Consider the following 23249-nt stretch of genomic DNA (forward strand, 5'->3'; position numbering starts at 1 on the left):
CCGTCGTCTCCACGCGATAATATCGACGGACAGACGACCCTGCGCGGCCGCGCGTATTTACAAAGCGTTTATACATAATATGTATATTTATATATGTATACACAGACCGGCGATCTGCTACGGCACCGAAGACCGTTATCCAATGACTTTTGACTTCGGGAGGTTCGAAAACGATTTTTGAGTCAATCGTTTTCGTTTTCAAGCAAAGTATTACTGTTCTATAGCGGCCATCGTACGATGCGTCTTTAAAAATCAAATTAAATCCATTAATTACTAGTCAGTCGTGTATATACGCGCTGTCCACCGAAGTCCCGTGAACGGAATGACGAACCGTATACCCATCGTGCGGTTAGCACGCGTGATTTTATTTTACGACCGTTTTTTCCGTACCTATACGTCCCCGGTAACGATGATATTATGTGATATATTTTAGAAGATTAAAGATTTATGAATTCGCGCCCCGGAATTTTAACGGGTTTTTGACGACGACCGCAAGCGCATTTCCGCATTTACAGCGGAGCGGAGATGCGCTTTTTCTAAAACGTCATAATACAAACAGATAGTCCTGTAATAGTCCTGAACGTTCGGCCTCCGCTGCAGTATATTGTTGTTCTCGTTTTTTTCGTTATTTTGCGCGTCTGACGTCGTTGTTTTCACCACACGTCGTCGTATAATGCGATCGTTAAATAAAATATAATATTATATGTATAGCGCGCGCAGCAAAACATATATAATACACTACGTAATATAACGTATACGGCAGCATGTGCTTTGCAATAATTGAGCTCTAATTTACAGACCCGCTTAATTCGTTTAAAAAGTATTTTTTTTTTCGTCCCATATAATATTATTGTCAATTATTATATATACCATATATTTTGTTGATCTAAATGTAGTCATATCATTATGTATACGCGCGACGTCAATAATAATAATAATAATAATTTAATATCATCAACGAAAGACCATCATCGTAACTCGCGGATTCTCGAGATCGTATATTATATAATTTTTTTTTTTTTTAATCGTTTGTGAGACCTTCACCGCTATGAGTTGGCACCAGAACAATAAAATATATTATAGTACGCGCCAATTTATCGCGATGATAGTTATTTTCGTCGCAAAAATACGATTTTCATCTATCATATGCGAACTCGTAATAGTAATATAATAATAATATTATATGAATGTATATACTATTGTGCTCGCGATAGTGTTTTCGATGACGCGCGATGACGAAAACGGATTTCTCGAGTCGCGGCCAACCGTGCGAATAGACCGCCTCCCGCGCGCGTAAAGTTTCCATGCACAACATTTTCGCCGTAAACCGTTTCGGCGGCACCAGATTCGATATATATTATATATATTTTTTCGTACACAAGCGCACGGCTAAGGGTTGACGTTCAACGCACACACATATATAAACATTTTAGTCATCGGGTGTATACGTTATGCGCACGCGCCCCTCCACGCACCCCGCGAGTACTTCCGACGGCGTTATTACCGATTGCGCTGGTCTACGCACCGCGTTCTCGGCGCGGGGGTAGGATGAGTCACGGCGAATATACTATGTATATGTACGTAAATATAATATATCGTCGTAGTGAATAGATGAGTATAATAGGTATATAATGCAATTATTTAGGAGATCAACATCGGGTATATGATGTTAAAGTAAATCGATGTACATTTTTAAGTTTATCGTCGACTTATATAGTCGAATGATAATAAAATATATTTACACTGATTAATAATTGTTAATTTTTGTAATACGATTTATAGGTGCGCGCCGATAAATACTTATAGTTACTGCGAGTTCATAAAACAACTGTATCCTGTATATTAAAATGTATACGTAATAACATAATACGTATAAGTCTAGGAATTAGTAAATACCTACTGCTGCTGCTGTTTTTGCTGCGTGAAAACTTTGATGTCCAATAAATCGGATAATCGCGATTCGATATGATGGGGTTAAATGCGAATGCGCATTAATATAACCTGCTGATGAAGATCTCCGATTTGAATGAAACGGTGTAGTTTTTAATGGGGTTGTAACAATATTATACCTATATATATATATATACACATTGACATTACGCACGTTTAGGCTATATTGTAGAACACAGACGGCGTCGCAGACGGTGAGACGACGTCATGTATATGTTTTATTACTTAGGTCGCGCTTCGAGTACGTAACAGAAGGGGGTTTATTCGAAAGAAATCGACTGCAATAGTGCAATTCGTGTGCGAATAATAAACCATTATTTTCCTTCTATATTCGCGTCCTTCGCCACTCATACTATATACTATGACTGCTGTTACTACTACTATTACTACTATTACTACTACTGCAGTATTAATATCACTTCTACAATACTATACTGTATTATTATTATTATTTACTTCTACTTCGGCCAGGATAAGTCGGCTCGACGTTCAGTCAAGTCATATATTATTAATGTACGCGCGACGGTCGTGAATGTATATAGTTTATAATAATTATATAATCGCGTGGCAGATGGGTGCCAGATGTCAATATATACACTGCACATATATTATAACACACACACACACATGCGCATATATTACACACGGTGTGCGTAAACCCGCGCGTATACCTATACACGCGTGTGCGTGTAATAAATATATATAAAACATGTATAATATAATATTGTGTATATAGCATATATATATATATATATATATATATATATATATGTATGTATTACAGTCGTATATACGAGTACCTATACATATATATACATATGCGATCTAGACTGACATATGCGACGGCGACGACGGTAGACGCGCGATGACCTTACCGTAACGCAATATAACATGGTGTATATAGACTCAGTCTGCTGCATTCGTACAGGACACGTGAAAAACGGTCCAAAATTAGATTGTATACGCTCTTGCAGTATGCGTGTGCGCGAGAGTTGCACTTTCGCGCACCCCGACGACGCTATATGCTCCCGACCGTGCTGGGTATGTATACACTATGTACGCGCGGGATTAACTGGAGCACTTACCTTTTTTTTAATATACTATTATATGATACATGGATACATGTTTTACACTCAACATCGTGAACGGTGAATATATATCATGTGCGCACGCGTTTAGGATTTTTGTTTGTCGCCGGGTACCTATATAGAGTTACACGTCATGTTGATTTAACGTACAAAAGCTGTACAATAATAATATTATATATTATGTTTATTTTATATTCAATAAACATAGGCATTACACAAAATATACAATGCATTACACGTATTAGGTGAACGTACGTTTTGATGTTTTTAGCTATCGCATATATGATATTACTGTTGTAATAACACTAATATTGTGTATAACGACGACTGCGGCTAAACACATTCTATTATTATTATACATAGTGGTGGTCGTCTCGGGAATCCGTCTACGACGATAACGATAGTCCGAGGATATATAATGCACGATGATATCGTGGTACAATATATACCTAGTATAAGAGTTTTCATTAAACCTGAAAAGGAGTATTTTTTTCTATTAAATTATATAATAAACGAGTTATAAAAACCAATTAGACGTCAAATTAGTTTTAATTGTAGTGGACAATTGATGCATAATTTAATAAAAATAATTTTTTTTCAATTTCTCTATAACGCGAACAAGAAATAAGCAACGATGTAAAAGTGGCTCTGTGGCTGTTAATGATTTATTAATTATAAGTGGTTTCCACTGTTATTATAACAATATGTATATCTACCTAATAATTCGTGATACATAGGTTTTGGTTTCGCGCATTACTACTATCATTTATGTTTTATTTTTACGATTATTTTTTGTTTTCGTTTATTTAAATTTATAAACTATATTGTTTCAGCACCTCCTATACCTGACCAACGAATCCTATCCTCGAGGGGAAAATCGAAGAGGGCGTGGAAAAGGAAGTCGAGCGGTATGTTTATTTTATTTTGTTTTTTATTTTTTATTTATTATTTATGGCACTTTGGGTTTTTTAATAGTTAATCTTTACTTTCCCATCGTATACTTCGAACATTGATTTTTCGTCCACAATTTGAGCTAAATAATAAGAAAATATTTTGGTTTTTTTTTTTTTAAATACGAAGTAATAATTAAAAACAAATGAAAATCGCGTAATATTTTTTGTTGTCGGTCGTTGTAAATATAGTGGTATACTGGCATCTAGTGCACCAAACAGTAACTACGACAGGGACGGAAGTAATATAGTTCAGGAAAATCGAAAACAATAATGAAATTACAATGTAATATTGTCGGTTTATAAAGGTATAATAAAGTATTATTATAGTAGTTGTCGTTGCCAGGAATCGGCTTTAACACAACTCCTATCGCCAACGTATAGCTTACCCGATCGATTTTCGAGTGCCCAGTACACAGTATACACGAAAACGTAATGGTTAATTTCGTATAAAATAGTTGTATTTGACTAATACCGTTGACCTAATCGTTTGGCGTATATGCGCATTTTCCCATGTAATATATTATAACTTGTAACCGATACGGTCATGATGGAAAAAACAAGGTGGTCCATCCTGTACACATTATTATCATACTGTTCAGCTGGTTTTTGCGTGAGATTTCGTCGTGCAGCAGATAAAAGAATTTAGGTTTCAATAACCGTATAGAATTCATGTGATCAAATTGGCTGAAATGGAAATCGCGGGGCTATTGAAATGCCGTTTTACAGTGCACACATCACAATAATATACAATGCATATTATTTAAATTATATAAATGTCGTTCAATCTTGATTTTTATAGCTCTGCGTTTTAAGAAATGCAATATAATGTATTATTTTGTACGAATTTATGAATCTGAATATGATTAGAAAGTATTTTAATAAATACATACAATAATATCGCTTAATATATTGTGGACGATAACGTGCTTTAGAAATCGATTAAATGAGTGAATAAAATAAAAATGTAGGGGCTGATTCTTTTTGCAACTTATTATAGGTTGTGCGTGCAGCTGCACTGTCTCGTCAAAGTAGTTTCGACGGTAAACGGGTAAACGAACTCGCGATTTAGATGTTATATCTAGGTCGGGGGCATTCAGGGTTAAGGTCTCTCCGCCGACGGACGGGCTGGTGTGTATACAAAGGCCCGCGGGATTTTCGGTGGGGGCCACCACTCGTCTGCGTACACATAACATAAACGAGGTTATTAGGCAAAATCCTTCTCCGCCGCCATACTGACTGCGTGTGAGGGGGTTAAAAGGGCACTTTGTCGTTGTCGTCGTGGTTGTCGCCTCCGCTTCGGCTTGCACCACCATCAACTATTATACGCCTGCACCGCTACTATATGCATCCACCGCTGGTGTTTTCAATGGAGACAGAAAAACCCGCCCCTCACGGATCGTCGCCTCCGTGGGGTAGGACAGTTTATGACTCTTTCGAAAAAGGGGTGGCTGCGGTGTCGTCGTCGTCACCGCTAGCGGTTTTGATGAAAAGCTCACCACGACCCGTTGCGTCGTGGTATACTGCAGGTACATTATGTCTTTCGCGGTTGACAACCGCTGTCGCGCCTTCAAAAGTTCCCCTAGTTATTCGTTTGCGGCGTTTATGTACACCGTGTTTGCGTTAATAATATCGCGTGTGCATACGTTTATGATGTACCGTAAATGCGCGTACACGGAGCGCATTATATATTAGGTGCGGGTGACCGGTGGATACAAAGCACTACTGCAAACACACGACGGATGCTGGCTCGCGTGATGGTTACCATGGTACCAATAGCTTCTACCGACAATGTTTAATTTATTCTTTGACGTAGTGAAACCATCGGAGGGTCCGTCGCGGTCGACCGACGAAGACTCGTATCGTGTCGCGGCGAATCGATCGGTCGGCGATTGCACACACAGTCTGCGGCAGACGACGACGTCTGCGGCGCGCGGCTTTCGCGTGCGTTATTTATTATTTCATAATATCTCGCGGCCACCCCTGTATAGGTTGATTAGGACCGTGGGGGGGGGGTGGTTGGCGGATGGAGAGGTGCGAGAATCGTACACACATTCATCCCGATCGCTGGTTTCACCCTCTTATTTGTAGTAATTGCCTCGAACACACGTTTTTGCCTCGCGGTAATTACGCTAGCGCACGCGAAACTCCATTACGCGGACAAACGTCCGCCGAGGATGTACTCATGGGGGTAGGTGGCAGCCCCTCGGCCGAAAAAACTAATCACTCGTTTTGTGTACACCGACAACGTAATTGAATAATCCGGTGGCGTACGTGAAATAGGTGTGACGTTATAGGGTTTGTATTATTTTTTTTTCCGCGATAAAATACGCTTTAGCGATTTCCTCCCCGTCCCTATAGACGCCATAAATTATTATTATAATAATTACTGATTCGTAAGTCTACCGTCAGTCGGCAAGTCCATCGATTGCTTAGAAAAATCCGATTGGTAACACTGCCGGGCTATCGATCGATTTTTCGACCGAACATTTTTTGCGAGCGCCGCGTTTTTGTCTGATAGGCAATCTAACATACTTTTGGGTACGCCGTCTTGTGTTTGCACATAACGCGCGGCGTCGCGTGAATCTGACGGGGACGCGTTGGAAATATTTTTAATTAATAATAATATTATATTCACATGATGTTTACATTATTATAATATTTTATCTCACGAGAGTGCGATCATTTTTAATTGGAATTTTTTTTTATTCGACCTCAAATTTTTTGAAGGAATTACTTTTTAGCATAAGTGGCTCGACGTAATTTGACGTTTTAATTTATATGGCGGCAACAATCTACGTGACGACGTAATGGCCGAAATGAATTAAACGTTCAGATATTTCATGATGTTTTTTTATATGTTTAATACAATGCTTTTTAATTATTGTTAACTACTAAAACTGCCAATGTTTTTATTGACTCGTAAAAAAAATTGTGCCGTTTTTACTTTTCGTCATCATATTATGTTTTTTAACGAATTCATAGCAACCTTTATGCGCGTCCACGTTAAACTTATTCTAATTGGAACAATTAATTTCGTGTTTTATTTAAGACGTACAATATCATAATAAACTGATCCTGCTCTATATACTGGACGTCGATTGAAAAACGACGTTGGTCATCAGTATCCGAAATTCAATTGACGCGTGTTTGATTAATAATTCAAAAGATCGAATGCAACGATTGAAGAACGAAGAATGAATCGATTAGTGGGGTATACCACGTAATACACATAATGTTATTGTTGTTATTATATATATTTTTTTTCTAACCCGTGCTCTAGGAGTCAAATTCCATAGGTTTTAATGTTTTATATTAAATGGCACTTTCGAGTATCTGAGAACTGGTACATCCGGTAATTTGATACGTTTCGGAACATATACGTAGTAGGTACTTTTCGTGTTTATTATATTATATATCGGTATAAATATTTTTTTTTTCACTCGCTACGATCGACGGCTTCCATATAGTCTATAATATTTTAGATTTAACTCGTTCCGAACGGATGTCATAACAACTGTTCATGGCTCATTCGTGGTGTGAACACACGGTGTTGGTGGCATGTCGTATAATCCACATAATATGTGTGAAAACGCCGCTGACCTTTATATAGAAAGACATTGTGTTGTATAGCATCAGGTTTTATTTGGTTTCATTAAGGATATAGTCACTTGTAAGAACCATGTAATGCTTGTGTCGAGATGATGTCTCGTCTATACTCTATACATACAGTAGGTACCATTATGTAATGCATTTATTTGCAGCAAGAACTGCTACTTTATGTATTGTATTTTAATGACGTTTGTTTATAGTTTGTGAGTATACCATTAACGGTGTTATAGATCTTATAAATTCTAATTCTTTTCGTAATCTTTTATATCGTAAATTATTAAGGTTTTAGAAACCTTAAATTTTAATTTGGCTAATGAAAATAGATAATGTGCTTATATTTTGGTCGGTTTGCTATCGATTTTATATTATAGTGTTACTATAATGGCGGCATTATTGATATAACTTATTTATTTCCAAAAAACGATTTATTTAATGTTAACCTCAGCGGTTTTCGTAGTTAAAAAACAAACGAGGTTAATGCCGTATCCCTCGTATTGATTTATTATTGTAAATATTTTTTTTCAATCAATATAAACTTACCTACTAGAATATCTGATTTAGTATAAGTACCTGCCTAACATTTGTACCAAAATATATTATCCAAATATGCCATTGTGGTTTGTGATTTTGCGATCGGGAAATTTGTATTCACTGAATATTTGAATAGCAAATATAGATATTACTTTTGATTTGGACATTAGCTACACTATACATTATATCCCTAAAAGTTATGATCTATGTTTTATTAAAAAAAAAGATAAATTCTTAGGTTTTTATATGTTAATTAACCTTATATATGATTTCTTACATTTTAATTTCTCATTTTTTACTTATCAAAAACCGTATACGTTTTAAGTCATTGATACACGGTTAGGAAAGAGTCAAACGAGACACATTTTATACATGGTTGTTTTTTTACACATATAATAATTACTTTATTTAAATTAAGTGTTATTATATTATTGTTTTGAATTTTTATTCACATTTTTAATAAGTTACTATTTGCCATTTGGTGACTGATTATTTATTTAATTTTAAAGTTTAAAATTATATTCTATGAAATTCTCTATACGCTTTTGATCCACATAATTGGTTTTGAGCTATTCATCGAGAAAGATTGAACGTGACGGTCGTTATACATTATTTAGATAAGGTGATGTACTAATATTGTATGTAAGTTGCACGTGGTCCGACTATGTATGCGCTTTAGTTGTTCGCCTTTAAATTGATACAGTTTTTGAATTTCAAAATATGTCAATATTATTATTTGAGGTTGGACAGTTGTTTCACCGAGCGTTATCAGGCATAATATAGATCACGCCAAATCCGGCAGTCGGTGTAATGACAAATCGCGATAGGTTTGACGAAAAGTTCGTCAAAATGACAGTAAAAATAATGTTTGCATAAAAATAAAATAAGATAAAATTGGTGCACAGCTGTGTGAATTACGAATAAAAATTCTAACTACAATTTATATTTTAAATAGATTTTGGAAAAACGCAAAAATAAAGGTCATTAATATTCCGCTGATTGATATCGTTTTTTATTGCATACAATTTGTTATCATGTTATTACAAATGCAATTATAAACATGGAAAAATCTTTCGGAGATCTAAATTATGTAATAAATATTGGCGGTATTACGGCTGTCAGCAAAGTTTTGCAGGCTGATAATTACGACGTAGAATGTTATTATTACGCCTACGTGTATTGCAATATACGTGCAGTGCAAATGTATTTTTAGGGATTGGAAATTTTCACGCCTCAAAAATAAGAAAACAATAAAGTAGTAAAATCTGTTATGCATTAATTATTATTAAGATAATGCGTGGTAATATGAATTATTTCTGGACAATCAATTTTTTTTTATAAGAAGTTCAGAAGTATACCTACCTTTTTACTAAATCGCTTCAGAATAGTTGGTCTTTAGTATAGAAAAGGACATATATAATAATATGACAGATTTAAGACATATGTTTAGATAAGAATCATCAGCGAATGATTTTGTCGATAAATATTTATACTCTATTACATAATATACAGAAATTGAGGTATCGATGAGTTTTTCAGGAAAAACATTTTTAATTAAACCAGTATTAAAGGGGTAGTATATTTAAGAACACTATATACGTGTCAGACGAGGCCGGGGCATTAATCAAGGAAAGATTGTCGTTGAAACCATTAAAAATAAAAGTTTCAATTTACGGCGTAACTTATAGGTTTATATTTTACACAATATTTTTATTTAATTATTTCACGGTCGGTGAAAATGGCAAATAATTTTTTTTTATGTTTGCATTATCTATACGCACGTACAAAATAATATATCTCCAAGCCTACATTACAGGTATAAATTGTGAATAGATATTTTAATGCTGCGAGCAAGACATGTGTATATTATATTGTAATATACGTGAATTATGATCTATTTTCGGGAAACGACGATGTCGCGTCGAACATAAGTAGTTGCCTATGCGGAAGCCGGTCGATAACTCATCCTGTAAACGTATCGATATCTGAACAATTACACAATTTACGCACGCGATCGTATAAATAATATTATATACGTTAACATACGGCCTATAGATGATGATACGTCACGACTATTAGCTATAATATTGTATTGTATCATATTATTGTAAATCCTTATATTACAAGCAAACCGTGATTGACTGTGTAATAATAGCTATAATAGTGTATAATATAATGTAATATAATATATTATGGAGTGGGCAGATGGAGCTCGTGGCCGATCCGTGTGTATTATTATTATTATTACCTATAAATCACAATACTTAATTATCGGACGACTGGTCGACGACCCGCGTACCTCAGCGATAAGTGTGACGTGACCCAAATAGCGTACAACGCGCACGTAATTCAGAGGCGGCGGCGGCGGCAGCCGGCCGGTGTGGGCGATGAGCGCGCGGGACGGGGTGGAGGGCAAGCGACTACCGCACTTTACGACGATAACGGACAGACGTGTTATAGTTATAACAATGGTCGTAATAGATGGCTACTGCAATAATTAACGTATACTCATACCCAATCGTCGGTGATCCGATCGAGAGGGGAACACGCGACGACGACGACGACGAGTAGCGTTGGACGTTTGACGTATGCGCATCACGAATGACGCGCGTTCCCGGCGATTTTTTCGAAAAACGTTCAAACCCTTTCCACAAAAAAATATCGGAGCCGACGCGTAATGTAGTCGTACCATCCACCGAGAGCAATAACGTGCCTAATAATAAAAAACACGACGTCGTTTCGAAGACGTAGGCACGTAGCGCGCGATAATTATGGCGCGGGGCCGCGGCCGCACTGCGGTGGCCTCGACGTCGGCTCGCTGTGCGCGCGCGCTCTACTACTACTACTACTACTACTACTACTACTACTACTACTACTACTACTACGACTACTACTACTACTACTACTACACATAATAATAATAATAATAATAATAATAATAATAATAAAAATATAATTATGTGCACTCGCGCGTTCCGTCGACTGGAAGGGCTGGAACGGCGGCGTCGGCGGCGGTATGTCGGCGCGGGCGGAGGACAGTCGCGGTTTACTGATAATACCACACGGTCAGACCTCCGCTGATATCGTCGAATGCGCTCTCACCGTGCACTCCGCCGCCGAAATTCTATTCAAACGCGTCTCCAGCAACGACAGCAGTTTTTAATATTCAAATAATCGCGAATCGCGTACGATGGCCTGCGAAAGACGGAAACGGTGGTAGACACGACGAGTATACGCGGTTTAGCCGATCGAGCGAGTCCGCGCAAGCAATACATATAGGAGGTAGGTACTATTTTTTACGCTACGGATGTCCGTACAGGGGAGAACGATTAGACGGGTTATGATTTCGGTGGGCACGATACATTATAATACGACGGTGATGCTGCAGTGAAATTATATACACTTACGGCAGAAGATAGGTACTTACCTACACTCTCGCTAAGATTTTCAAGGTAGAAAACGCTAAAATCAGTTCGCTCGTCTCTGTGCACGGGCACGTCTCGGAGGGGAAACGATAACGGCCCTAGGCAAACGGTACAGTCGTACTACAACACCTATATATAGTATTTAATTCTGCAGATGATAATTATAATAATAAATTACTGTGAGAACGCGAGCATTGTAACGTTTGATAATGTTACGGTGCACCCGCGTGATTAAACGATAATAATATGTTGGTGGTTTATTTATTCGTAAAACACCTATCATTTTAAAAAACAATGTTTTTTTTTACATTGTTTTCGATATTATTTTTAGGTCGTTACTTGAAAACATTTTTTTAAAAATAAATATTTTTAAATTTTTATTGTTTTAATATTTTTTAAGTTTTATCTTTTTTTAATGTTTTTTTTTTATCATGTCATGTTATTCTGAGTATTTAGAATTTCAATGTATAACAATCGAATTTCAAGAGAATATTTTAACCGTTGTTCGGTAGTTAGGTAGTCGCAGTTTTAGTTTTTTCTCCAAAACACGGTGTGTTTAAATTATGGAAGTACACAAATGTATTATATTGTACGGCAGTAATCGCAGTTCACGTTATTGATGTTTCATGGTAATTTCGTGCAGTGGCCTCGGTCGCACACGTTCTACGATCGTATAATATGTATATATGTTACGTCGTCGTCGTGCGTATACAACACAATATGTTATAACGTGGTATACATATATTATACTTAATAGAACAGCCTACCGCTTGCCGTACCGTTAATGTATGGTGAATATATATAAATATATAATATGTATATTAAAATATTCGAAAATATATTATCCAGGTGATTTTATATTACGAGTATATACCATCCGAGGTCAAAAGTCTGTCTTACGTGTTATTTGTTTGTTCTCACAACACTCAAACTTATCTAACTGGCCTAAAAATTGTAACGATTATCAGTTATTACAATATATTATTATATTTATATAAGATGTAGGAAGTGGACAAGATAATTTAAATTATAATTTGTATGATTCACAATTAATGTAAAAATAAGAAAATAGGTTTATTTGTAAATTATTTTTTTTAATTAACGTACCTATACAACCTCACAGTTGTTCATAATAATGTAGATCATATTTTATTAGAATACAACCTATAAGAATACTTTTATTAAGTCCGTTTATATAATTCTGTTCTTAGGTTGGTCTATTATTTAAACGTAAAATATAATAGTATAGTATTATGTCTGTTATACAAATCTGTTTTAATGAGGACATATAAACGAATAAGTATTAAACAGTGTGATAATTTAAACTTGTATCAACAATTTTGAACATTAATTTATTATTATAATACCATTAGCCTACCGACCATTGATTTGATTATTTTAAGAAGATTACGATAATAATTTGTTTAGCCTGCCGCGTGCCCGCAAACGCGTAGTTTGATCAAAGAATTTATTTATTTTGATTAATGTGATCAATATATATATACAGATATCATTATATAATATTAATTTTTGTTTGATCAATGATTATACATTATTATAGAGGTTAGGTTAGGTATAAGTAATAATTATATACTTAAGAAAATTTTTTTTTGGTCATCGATAATTATCTTTAAGATTACTATGAAAACAGTTAAAGGAATGTATTCGTTTATGCACGTTCACTTTAAGAATTATAATTATTTTATCGAATAGTCGTTTAGAGATAACTCGATCAAATCATAGTAGTTGTAATATAGTATGCACCGATAAATAGGTAGTAGTTAACGTTATCGTCATGCACAGAGAGCTGTGACTAAAGTCAAACCACAAGAAAGATTCTATTCCATTCGTATAAATTGTCATTTATAATATTTATATATTATACATGAACAAGTTGGACCCATTTCAAATAATAGAGCTTTTGATTTCGGAAAACAATGTGCTTAAAGTCGTCGACTCACTCCTCCCCGCCATACACACTTCACCGAGCACTCATTCTTTTATTATCCCTCGGGGTATGGAATTTGTATAGTATAATACAATATATACGTGTGCTTATATATATGTTGTGTGGGTTGTGAAAATGGCGCGTAACAAGTGTGTTCCTCGAAAAATGATTGTGGAAGGTCGGGTAAAATCCCCCGAGCGCATTTCCCGCGATCTCTGGCTGCGATGCAGCATCATCACCAGTCAGTAGTAGTTTTAAGTAGTTTAGTAGTAGTAGTAGTTGTAGTAGTATAGTATTATATATAGTTGTCGAAAAGCGGACTATTATAGAGAGACGAAAACCACCGACGCACATTGATGAAAACCCGTGAAAGTTGCTTGGCGCTGAATCAAAAATACCCGCACGCCCACACACAGTGCAGTTATTTCTATTATTAAACCCAAACAGCCATTTTTTTCTTTACATTATCAACAGTCTGTTTACGTTTTATCGTAATATATTATTTGTGCCACGTTAATATGTTATTTATTGATCAGAGTCTTACGTTGAGGTATATTTGTAACAGGCATACAGAAATAAGGGCAACCGTTCGATATCCGGTAACTCGGGCGCACAACAACAGTCCCCCGGGCCATCAACTCCACTGAACGGAGCTCCTGGATCGCCAGTGGTCATGACCGAATCCCATCATAATTCGGTAAGATATCACTCGAATCACAGATACTTTGGTATCCCCGTGGCTCATGTTATTATAATATTATGTTGTTTTTATTTTAGCTTTCCGGTACGGTATTGACGACGTCTGGAAACGGGGCTGGTTTTTACGGCAATCAGGCAGTTAGCATTATGGAATCCGATCCCAATGGTATAGGATTTAGAGACAGCAGGTTCGGAACGCCAGCCACTGTGTGGCACTCAACTGACGGAAACGCATTGGGTTAGTACGATAACACGCAAATAATAACGCACACGTTATATAATAAACTTTGATCAAAAAAATCATAAAAAATAAAAATAATAACGTGAAAAAGTTTATTTATGCGTAAATACATTTGTATAAGTCATATTACATTGATGTAATATTTATATAGGATGGACAGCTGTTACTCAATCGCCTCAACCTCAGTATGTTGGCCAACAAATTCAATTAGAAGACATACGATACCATTCGCCTGCCAACACTTTACATTATTCTACTCACGCTCCACCAAACGTTTATAATCAACCAGGATATCAAACGGTTAGCGCGGCTCAAACGCCGACAACCGGGTTCATTCAAGTTAGTAATGGTTTCGCTCATCAACCCACCCAAGTAACCACTAGTTCATTAATCAATGGTGTGCCGAACGTTGCGCCTACTATAAACGGCAACGTAGAGTACTTGGAGACTTCGGGTAGAACAGATTTTGTTAACGGAACACCGAATTACAATCATATTTCCCAGACTGTGAGTATACTAAATTCATTCTCTAAAGTTATATTATATGTATATATATAGTTTTATTTTAATAACCATTATTATTATATTAACTTTTAGGTACAAGAACAATCACCATCTTCTCAGACCTTGGATTCATCCAACGACGCATCTGTCAAAGTAGTTAATAACAGTTTTAGTCAACCCGGTGCGGGAAACGCGATACCTGGGTACCCACCTCAACAACCTCCCCAATCGCAACAGAGTTTACACAACTCTAATGGGTAAAAAAATCGCTATTACTAGTTTTTATATTATATTTGTTTTTCATTATTATTTACTATTTAGTATAATATTATAATTATGCAAAATGTAATTATATCTATTATCTTAAAGTTCTAGATAGTAATCAATTTAATTAACATTTATATAAACTTTATTATTTTATATTGATTTATACTTAATATATTGTATAATCATACTATTTTTTTGCTTTTAAATTATAATAACATTTTTAAAATAAAAATATATTTATTAAAATGCGTTATTGTTGTTAACAGGTACCCAGGTAAAAATGATGGAAATTCCATAGGGGAGGAGAGAAATCGAGTTTCGGACTCTCCAGCAACTGGCGTATGGGGCCAGTCAAATACTCAATATGATACATCAACACCAGTGTCTGAAAAAAGCAACTTAAATAATCGAATAAAATCAATGATTCTTAACAAACAACAATATCAGCAACAACAATATTTACAAGATAGACCACAAGATCAACAACAATCTCCACATCAACAATATATCAATGATCAGTATCAAAAAGAACATAATTCTAATGAACAAAATAACCACCAACATATGCATCAACAACAACAACAGCAACAACAACAGGTGCAAATTCAGCAACAAGTTCAGCATCAACAGCAAGCTCAGCAGCAACAAGCACATCAACAAGCGCAACAACAAGCGCAACAACAAGCTAAACATCAAGCCCAACAACAAGCACAACAAAGTGCTGCACAGCATCAGCAGTATCTCAATGATCAGTATCAAACTGAACAAAGACATAGTCCGCAAGACCAAAACAACCATCAACAAATGCATCATCAGCAACAGATACAACAACAACAAATACAGCAACAGCAGCAGCAGCAGCAGCAACAACAACAACAACAACAGCAGCAGCAACAACAGCAGCAGCAACAACAGCAACAACAGCAGCAACAACAACAGCAGCAGCAGCAGCAGCAACAACAACAACAACAACAACAACAACAACAACAACAACAACAACAACAACAGCATCATCAGAGTATGCAACAAACGCATAATCAACTGCAGATACACCAACAACATTTGCATCGACAACAAATAATGCAACAGCATCAAGCGCTTCAGCGTCAACAAAGAAACGACGACAGTGGAGATGCCAAGAGTCCATTGAATCAATCTGATCACCAACAATATCTGGCGGACTCCAAACAAAACTTAATTAGCAATAATTTTTTAGTCCAAGGCCACCATCCTCGGAGCTTAGCTACTGAGGGTGGTGGCTTCTATTCGGAAGTCGAACGACATCCGAAATACCATCACTACCACCACCACAATGAACTAAAAAAACCAAAAGAAAAACAACAACAGCAAGATCAGCAGATCCAACAGAAACCTATTTATGATTATAAAGAAAGTCTAGAAATCCAAAAATACAGTCATGTTAAAGAAGAGTTTATTGAAATACCGTATGAAATGAGATTACACCGATTACCTTTTGGAATCGATCCTAGAGTGAGCCAAAAGAATGGCTATGTATTCTGTGGCAATGGTGGACCTAATCCTATTGATGTTGTGGCGGGTCCATGGTGCTGTCGAATGGGTGGTACAGATACTCCAACAACTAAACATTTGTCTGACGGGTGTTGTCATAGATTAAAGACGTTGGACGAAGAGATAGATCCAATGGAAGTGAAACAAGATAATGGCCTGAATAATAGTCAATGTTCTGATAATCTAGATGATAAGTATGTTATATTATTATAATTTGTTATAATTTAAAGTATTATGTTTTATAAATGCATGATTTATTTTAGACAAAAAACTAATGTCAAAGCTACGGTTCCTGATTGCAATTGTTTCCCAACCGACCAAGCACCACCAGAACCCGGACCGTTTTACACTCATTTGGGTTCGGCTAATAGTTTAGTGGAACTAAGAACAAATATGGAAAATATGTCTGGTATACGCGGAAAAGGCATACGGATGGAAAAGGTAAGAAAATTTCTTATAACGACTAATATTTACTTAATTTTAAAAATCTTACAATTATATATAATATAGTTATTGGTGGTTGTTAATTTTATTGTTTGTGTTGAATTATATAGGTATTGTATACTGGTAAAGAAGGCAAGACCACACAAGGCTGTCCTTTGGCCAAATGGGTAATACGGCGTTCGTCGATAGACGAAAAACTCTTAATAGTTGTTAAAAACCGAAGGGGGCACAAATGTCAACATTCCTGGATTGTTATTTGCATTGTATCGTGGGAAGGCATATTATCTGACGAGGCCGATTATCTGTATACAATGCTATCGCATAAGTTAAACAAGTGCGTGTTGAATATTGACATAACATTTTAATTAACTCACGTTATTTACCTACGTTTTTAATGAACAATCGATTTATTTGAAATAGATACGGAGTACCGACTACCAGACGATGTGGTACGAATGATCCACGAACATGTGCCTGTCAGGGCCTTGACCCAGATACATGTGGAGCTTCGTTTTCGTTCGGTTGTTCTTGGTCGATGTACTACAATGGTTGTAAATACGCAAGGAGTAAAGATGTGAGAAAATTCAGACTTTCTGTACGGACAGAGGTAAATTTGGTTGATATAATTAATTTACATACGAGTTAATATACAAGTAATATGTTAATAATATATTATTTTATTTTTAATTAAATTAGGAACAAGAGTTAGAAGAACGATTGCAAATGCTAGCTACTAATTTGTCACCTCTATACAAATCATTAGCGCCACGTTCGTACAACAACCAAATACAATGTGAACGTGAAGCGTCAGATTGTAGACTAGGTTTTAAACCTGGTCGTCCTTTTGCAAGTGTTACAGCTTGTATAGATTTTTGTGCTCACGCTCACCGAGACTTTCACAACATGCACAATGGCTGTACAGTCGTAAGTTAATTAATTATAACTATTTATTGTCTTAAAAATATTTTCCTTTTAACTCACGATAATGTTTAGGTAGTAACATTGAACAAACATCGAGGGTTTCAAAAACCCGATGACGAACAATTACATGTATTGCCTCTATACGTAGTAGACGAGTCGGATGAATTTGGAGACAAGCAGGCTCAAAGTGATAAATTTAAAAATGGTTCGGTTGAAATGCTTTCCAAGTATGTAGTATAATTTATAAATAATTTATAATGCATAGTTATTAATTGTACATGAAATTATTTTCCATAGATTTCCGTGCGAAGTAAGAGTTAGATCCGTACCACTAACGCCATGTAGACGTAAGAAACGCCAAGTTGAAGAACCCGAATCTCCTAGAAGAGCACCAACAAGCATAGGACTACAAAAATCTGAACAAAATAGTGATACACAAGTACAAAGTTCACAAGTATGTCTCGGCATAACATATTATATTCTTCGTAAACATAAAAACTAATTGTAAACATTGTCGAGTTTAGATATCTTCAACTGTATTGGATAGCCCAACGATTAACATGTATCAACGATGGAACCATCAAGGATTACTAGGGCAGAGTCCATCTAATTTCTATAATGTTCAAGAATATAGTCCATGGAATAATATTGGTAAGCTAACATTTTTAAAATATAGTATTTAAAGTAACCTAAATGATACAGCCATTTTTTCTTAATCATCATAGCCATCATAATATTATATAGTTAACATTTTTAAATAGATAACCTTATGTCACCAAGCATGGCGATGGAAATGAACTCGAAAACAAACGTGACAAATTACCAACCGCCGTCTAGGCATCACGTCCGCAACCTATGGCCACCCGTCGGTGGTGGATTGCCTGGTGGCAAGCCGGTCGAGCCCGCATTGACCGGAAATAATTTAACTCCAATGGTGCAAAAACCATCAGACCACTATAGTCAGTCGACCAGCTACGCTCAGAGCAGACCAGTTTCGAAACCGACTGAGATGGCAAATGTCAACAACTATAATTGTTATTATAAATCTAGTCAAGCCCTGTCCTATCCGACGGTGGCGACAAACGTTGTCACCGCCCCCCCAACAGAATACAGTCATTGTTATAGTCAGCAACCAAAGTATTTGCCACTGCACTCCGAGGCTGCTGCTAATCGCTGGTGCCCGCCACCAACACCACCACAGTCACTTTTGTATCCGCCACCGCCACCACCACAACCACAGTCGCATTTATATCCACCATCACTACCGCAGCCGTTCCAAATGCATGCGTCCCGATTTAACCATCAGGATTCAACAACTATGTTCAATCAGGTAAGTCACATTTAAATTTATTTTTTTTTTATAAATAATATGCCATATACTTATTATACGTATTAATAACGATTTCGCTTCTTACAGGGGATGTCCCAGTACCAGCTTCCAAGATGGGATCTATACGGACCGACACCGTACTTCCCCTCAGTTGTGCCCGAACCTGCAGCGGCGCCCAAAGTACATCCAATCGGTGAAGTGACTGATTACATAGAGAATGAAGAATGCTTCAAGGTATGTCTTATGTACTTGTTTATTTGAATATGGTGAGCACAATGGTGCTTGTGTGATAAAAGACAGTAGGCATTGAAGAAGAAAGTTCTTAGATTTTTAATATTGAATAAGGTATTAAAATTATTAATTAACCAGTCTTAATTTTTTTTTTAATTACGAAAATCTTAACTTATACTGTTAATGATGCACTACGTATTTTCGTTACTATATAGTATTATTAGATTTAGTTTCTCGAATATTTCTGGAATCTACAATAAAATTTACTTTTTATTCAATTACCGATCCATTCAATACATATGGTATCTATACACGATACACCACTATTTATACCAGAAAAAAAATTAATTACAGTCGTTTTAATTAGATATTTTTTCCATTTAAACACTTATTGTTTAAAACCATCCATTTTGATCGCGAATGTATCCCATGAATCTATCGCAAACTTAGTTTCTCGACATTAGCTTAGTAATTTATATTCGAGCAGTTATAAAACATTTTTGCGCAATTTTTCAGGATTCTCAAATGGGTGGCGTGGCTATAGCGCTAAGTCACGGTTCTGTGCTATTTGAGGTGGCCAAACAGGAATTGCATGCCACCACGGCACTCCGGAAACCTGACAGACTGCACCCGACTCGCATCAGTCTAGTGTTCTACCAGCACCGAAATTTGAACAGATCAAAACACGGATGGGAGGAGTGGGAGGAGAAAATGAGGGTGCGAAAGATGGGCAACGCATCTACTAACTGCAATAGCAGCACTGGCACAGCAGCCACGACCACGGCCACCACGGCCAACCCGCTGTTGTCAGCCAGTGGTGGACGTAAATCGACCACTGTGACCACCACCACGTGGACGACGCTGTTTCCAATGTTCCCCTGCATGGTAACCGGTCCGTACCAGGAGAACCAATGTCAGTAGTAGCCGTATACGTTTGCCACCGGAGCAAAAGGGTTAAGGTTTTTTTACTTCCTTTTTTTTTATATTCGTTTTTATACGCAGTCGATCGGCCGCTCCTCACGCCACGTGATTTCGACTTTTCTTCTCTACCCAGCCCTATTTATCTCAACCCGCCAAAAAACTCGTTATTTCTCCTCCATATAATAAATTATTATACACACAACTACACTTCCCGAATTTCACCCGATTGCCAAAGAAGCTTTATATAACATACGATTATCGATTTATTTTTTATTTGGATAGGACTTAAGTAATCATTTTAAGTTTATAAGAAAACCCTAGGTATAAGCATCAATTTTTAATCACGATTTTTGTTATAATTTGTTTTCTTTTTGTTTTTACTTTTTTCTGTACATATTATAGTGAAAAACATCTCTTTTCTCCCAAAAATAAGGAATATGTGTGTATTATTTTTTAATTGACAACTTTTTTTCATGTATGATTTCAAAATATTTAGTGTTTTATTTTTGTACTCTTAACTAATCGCCTATTTATATGTATATTAAATATTTATACTGCCGTTGTATAAACAATTTTAGATGAAACAAAGTTAACACGGCTTCGGTATAAAATTTTTTTAAATTATTATTCTAAAAGTAATTCTGTCGATAAACTCACCTACTATTCTCACCCGCGAGTTTTAAAATGATCGATTTTAGGTATACTCCTTTCCCCAATCACCCTTTAAAATAAGATTATTAAATAATTTATTTTGTGTTCATTAAATAGATCTCTCTACGATCGTAAGTAGAAAGTCCATCACACTTATTAGTGTTTAGTATGTACAAAACACTGGCGGAATCAGAATTAAAATGTAATAATAATATATAAAAAAATATATCAAATTCGACTGATTAGTTAGGTAGCTATCATAGAGGTAGTGTGTGACCTACTTAGTTATAGGAATATTTTTTAATCATTATTCATAAGTAATAATGCAAAACGACAACGCTCATAAATTTTTAAAAATTTATTTATTTTTTTTAGAATAAATCAAGTGTATAAATTTGTGTAAAAAGACAGTATTTCAAATGGAAAAAAATCATAAATATATAAACATATAATATTATAAAGTATATTATATTTTTGGAAGACTTTTTTTAGGATAAAAATATAAGAAAATTTAATAATGCGTTGAATTTCAAATAAATATTTTAAGATGTTGCGATTTTTGTATTCTAAATGAAAAAAAAAACAATAATATTTATATTTAATTATTGATGATTGTGTGTTCCATAATATTGTAAGTTTAAATGATAATTATTTTAAGAAATAATAAAAAGACATTCGTATTCATATATTTATTAGTTTAATCATGATGTGAAATTATTGATAAGCACTGAGCTTTTTTTAACGACGAGTACAAAAAATATGTATCTTAATTTTAATACGCCATTGAAAATTGTATGTTTTGTTTTTATATCGTTTAACCTGGATTTTTCATGATAAAAAAAAGTCTGTCTTCCAAAATGTTTTTTTGTTCATAAACGCCGAACCATGTATGATTTTTTTCGTGTACATTTTAATTAATTTAATTCTATTTTTTGTATTTATTATTATTTATTTATTTATTTATTTTTTTTTTTTTTTACTATTCGTATCCTTACTTTAATTTATTTTAAGGCTTATTTATATGATTATACACCCTGAAAAAAAACGTATTTAATTTAGTGTTGTAAGTTAATCGAATGTACCTACCGATGAGATTCTATCGAATAAAAAGAGTTTGTACACACTTTTCAAATAATTATGTTGTACCTATGTCTACGTATACCGATGACTGTTTTACTAACCTCGTTTTACTGTCGTCGAGCCCATCCCAGACCAGCCAAATGACCCTATTGTACCACAATATTAACGAGGTACAATTATTACACCTACGACCAAGGTAATTACAACAAATATCGTCTGAAGGTGATTAATACAATATGCTTGTATGGGCATTTCATACCTGCACGAGTTTTTGAATTAACTATAGATATTGTTGTTCCATGTAATATTATAGGTATATGCAAACGCGCTTTTGCGGACTTTTCGTGTAAAGTAACTGTACAAGCGATTGCAATGACAACGAAAGTATGAACTTAATTGAAATGACGTCATGAGGTCATGTCTAAATATAATAGTAATAATGTCAATAGAAAAAATAAAAAATAAAAACAGTGTTTATTACCACATTTTTAAGCTGCGGTTTTCGTATTCTCTCGCTCTTTAGCACAGACGTAAGTCATATAATATTACCTGTGTAACTTCATCGGAAAAATATAATTGACCGATTGACCTAATAATCGTTGCCGAAATACAAGCTTTAATTACCCACAATCCGTTTGGAGGCATAAATTTTATCATGACGGATCTGAAACCACATAATTTTTTATTGCACATAAGTCAAACGTTATTAATTATTAATAATAATTAATAAACATCGCGTGAAGCTATCGCCGAGGCATGTGTGCATCATCTATACGCTTATAATAGTAATAGTAAAATGCAGTTACATATATAATAATAATAATAATAATAATATAATGGAGACCTGGGTTGACCAGTTTGAAACATGTTTTTCCCATGGTATATACAGAATGTTTCACTGCATGTAAGCTCACACCCCGTTTTAT

At 35.4% G+C, this 23249-nt stretch overlaps 1 protein-coding gene across 1 annotated transcript in view; it reads left to right on the forward strand.

Annotated features, from left to right (window-relative positions):
• The window catches only part of LOC113554993 (DNA N6-methyl adenine demethylase), a 44122-nt gene extending 22429 nt beyond the window's left edge, over positions 1-21693 (forward strand). Inside the window, exons 3-18 of the mRNA XM_026959234.1 lie at positions 3872-3946; positions 14070-14201; positions 14282-14441; positions 14596-14951; positions 15042-15205; positions 15482-16939; positions 17009-17186; positions 17300-17523; positions 17610-17796; positions 17886-18113; positions 18183-18337; positions 18408-18564; positions 18635-18761; positions 18872-19440; positions 19528-19674; positions 20188-21693. Coding sequence (XP_026815035.1) covers positions 3872-3946; positions 14070-14201; positions 14282-14441; positions 14596-14951; positions 15042-15205; positions 15482-16939; positions 17009-17186; positions 17300-17523; positions 17610-17796; positions 17886-18113; positions 18183-18337; positions 18408-18564; positions 18635-18761; positions 18872-19440; positions 19528-19674; positions 20188-20592 — 4722 coding nt within the window. The 3' untranslated portion in view covers positions 20593-21693. The remainder of the gene's footprint in view (positions 1-3871; positions 3947-14069; positions 14202-14281; positions 14442-14595; positions 14952-15041; positions 15206-15481; positions 16940-17008; positions 17187-17299; positions 17524-17609; positions 17797-17885; positions 18114-18182; positions 18338-18407; positions 18565-18634; positions 18762-18871; positions 19441-19527; positions 19675-20187) is intronic.
• The last annotated feature ends 1556 nt before the right edge of the window (positions 21694-23249 follow it).

Source organism: Rhopalosiphum maidis, chromosome 2 (genome assembly GCF_003676215.2).
Source record: "Rhopalosiphum maidis isolate BTI-1 chromosome 2, ASM367621v3, whole genome shotgun sequence".
Taxonomy (NCBI): domain Eukaryota; kingdom Metazoa; phylum Arthropoda; class Insecta; order Hemiptera; family Aphididae; genus Rhopalosiphum; species Rhopalosiphum maidis.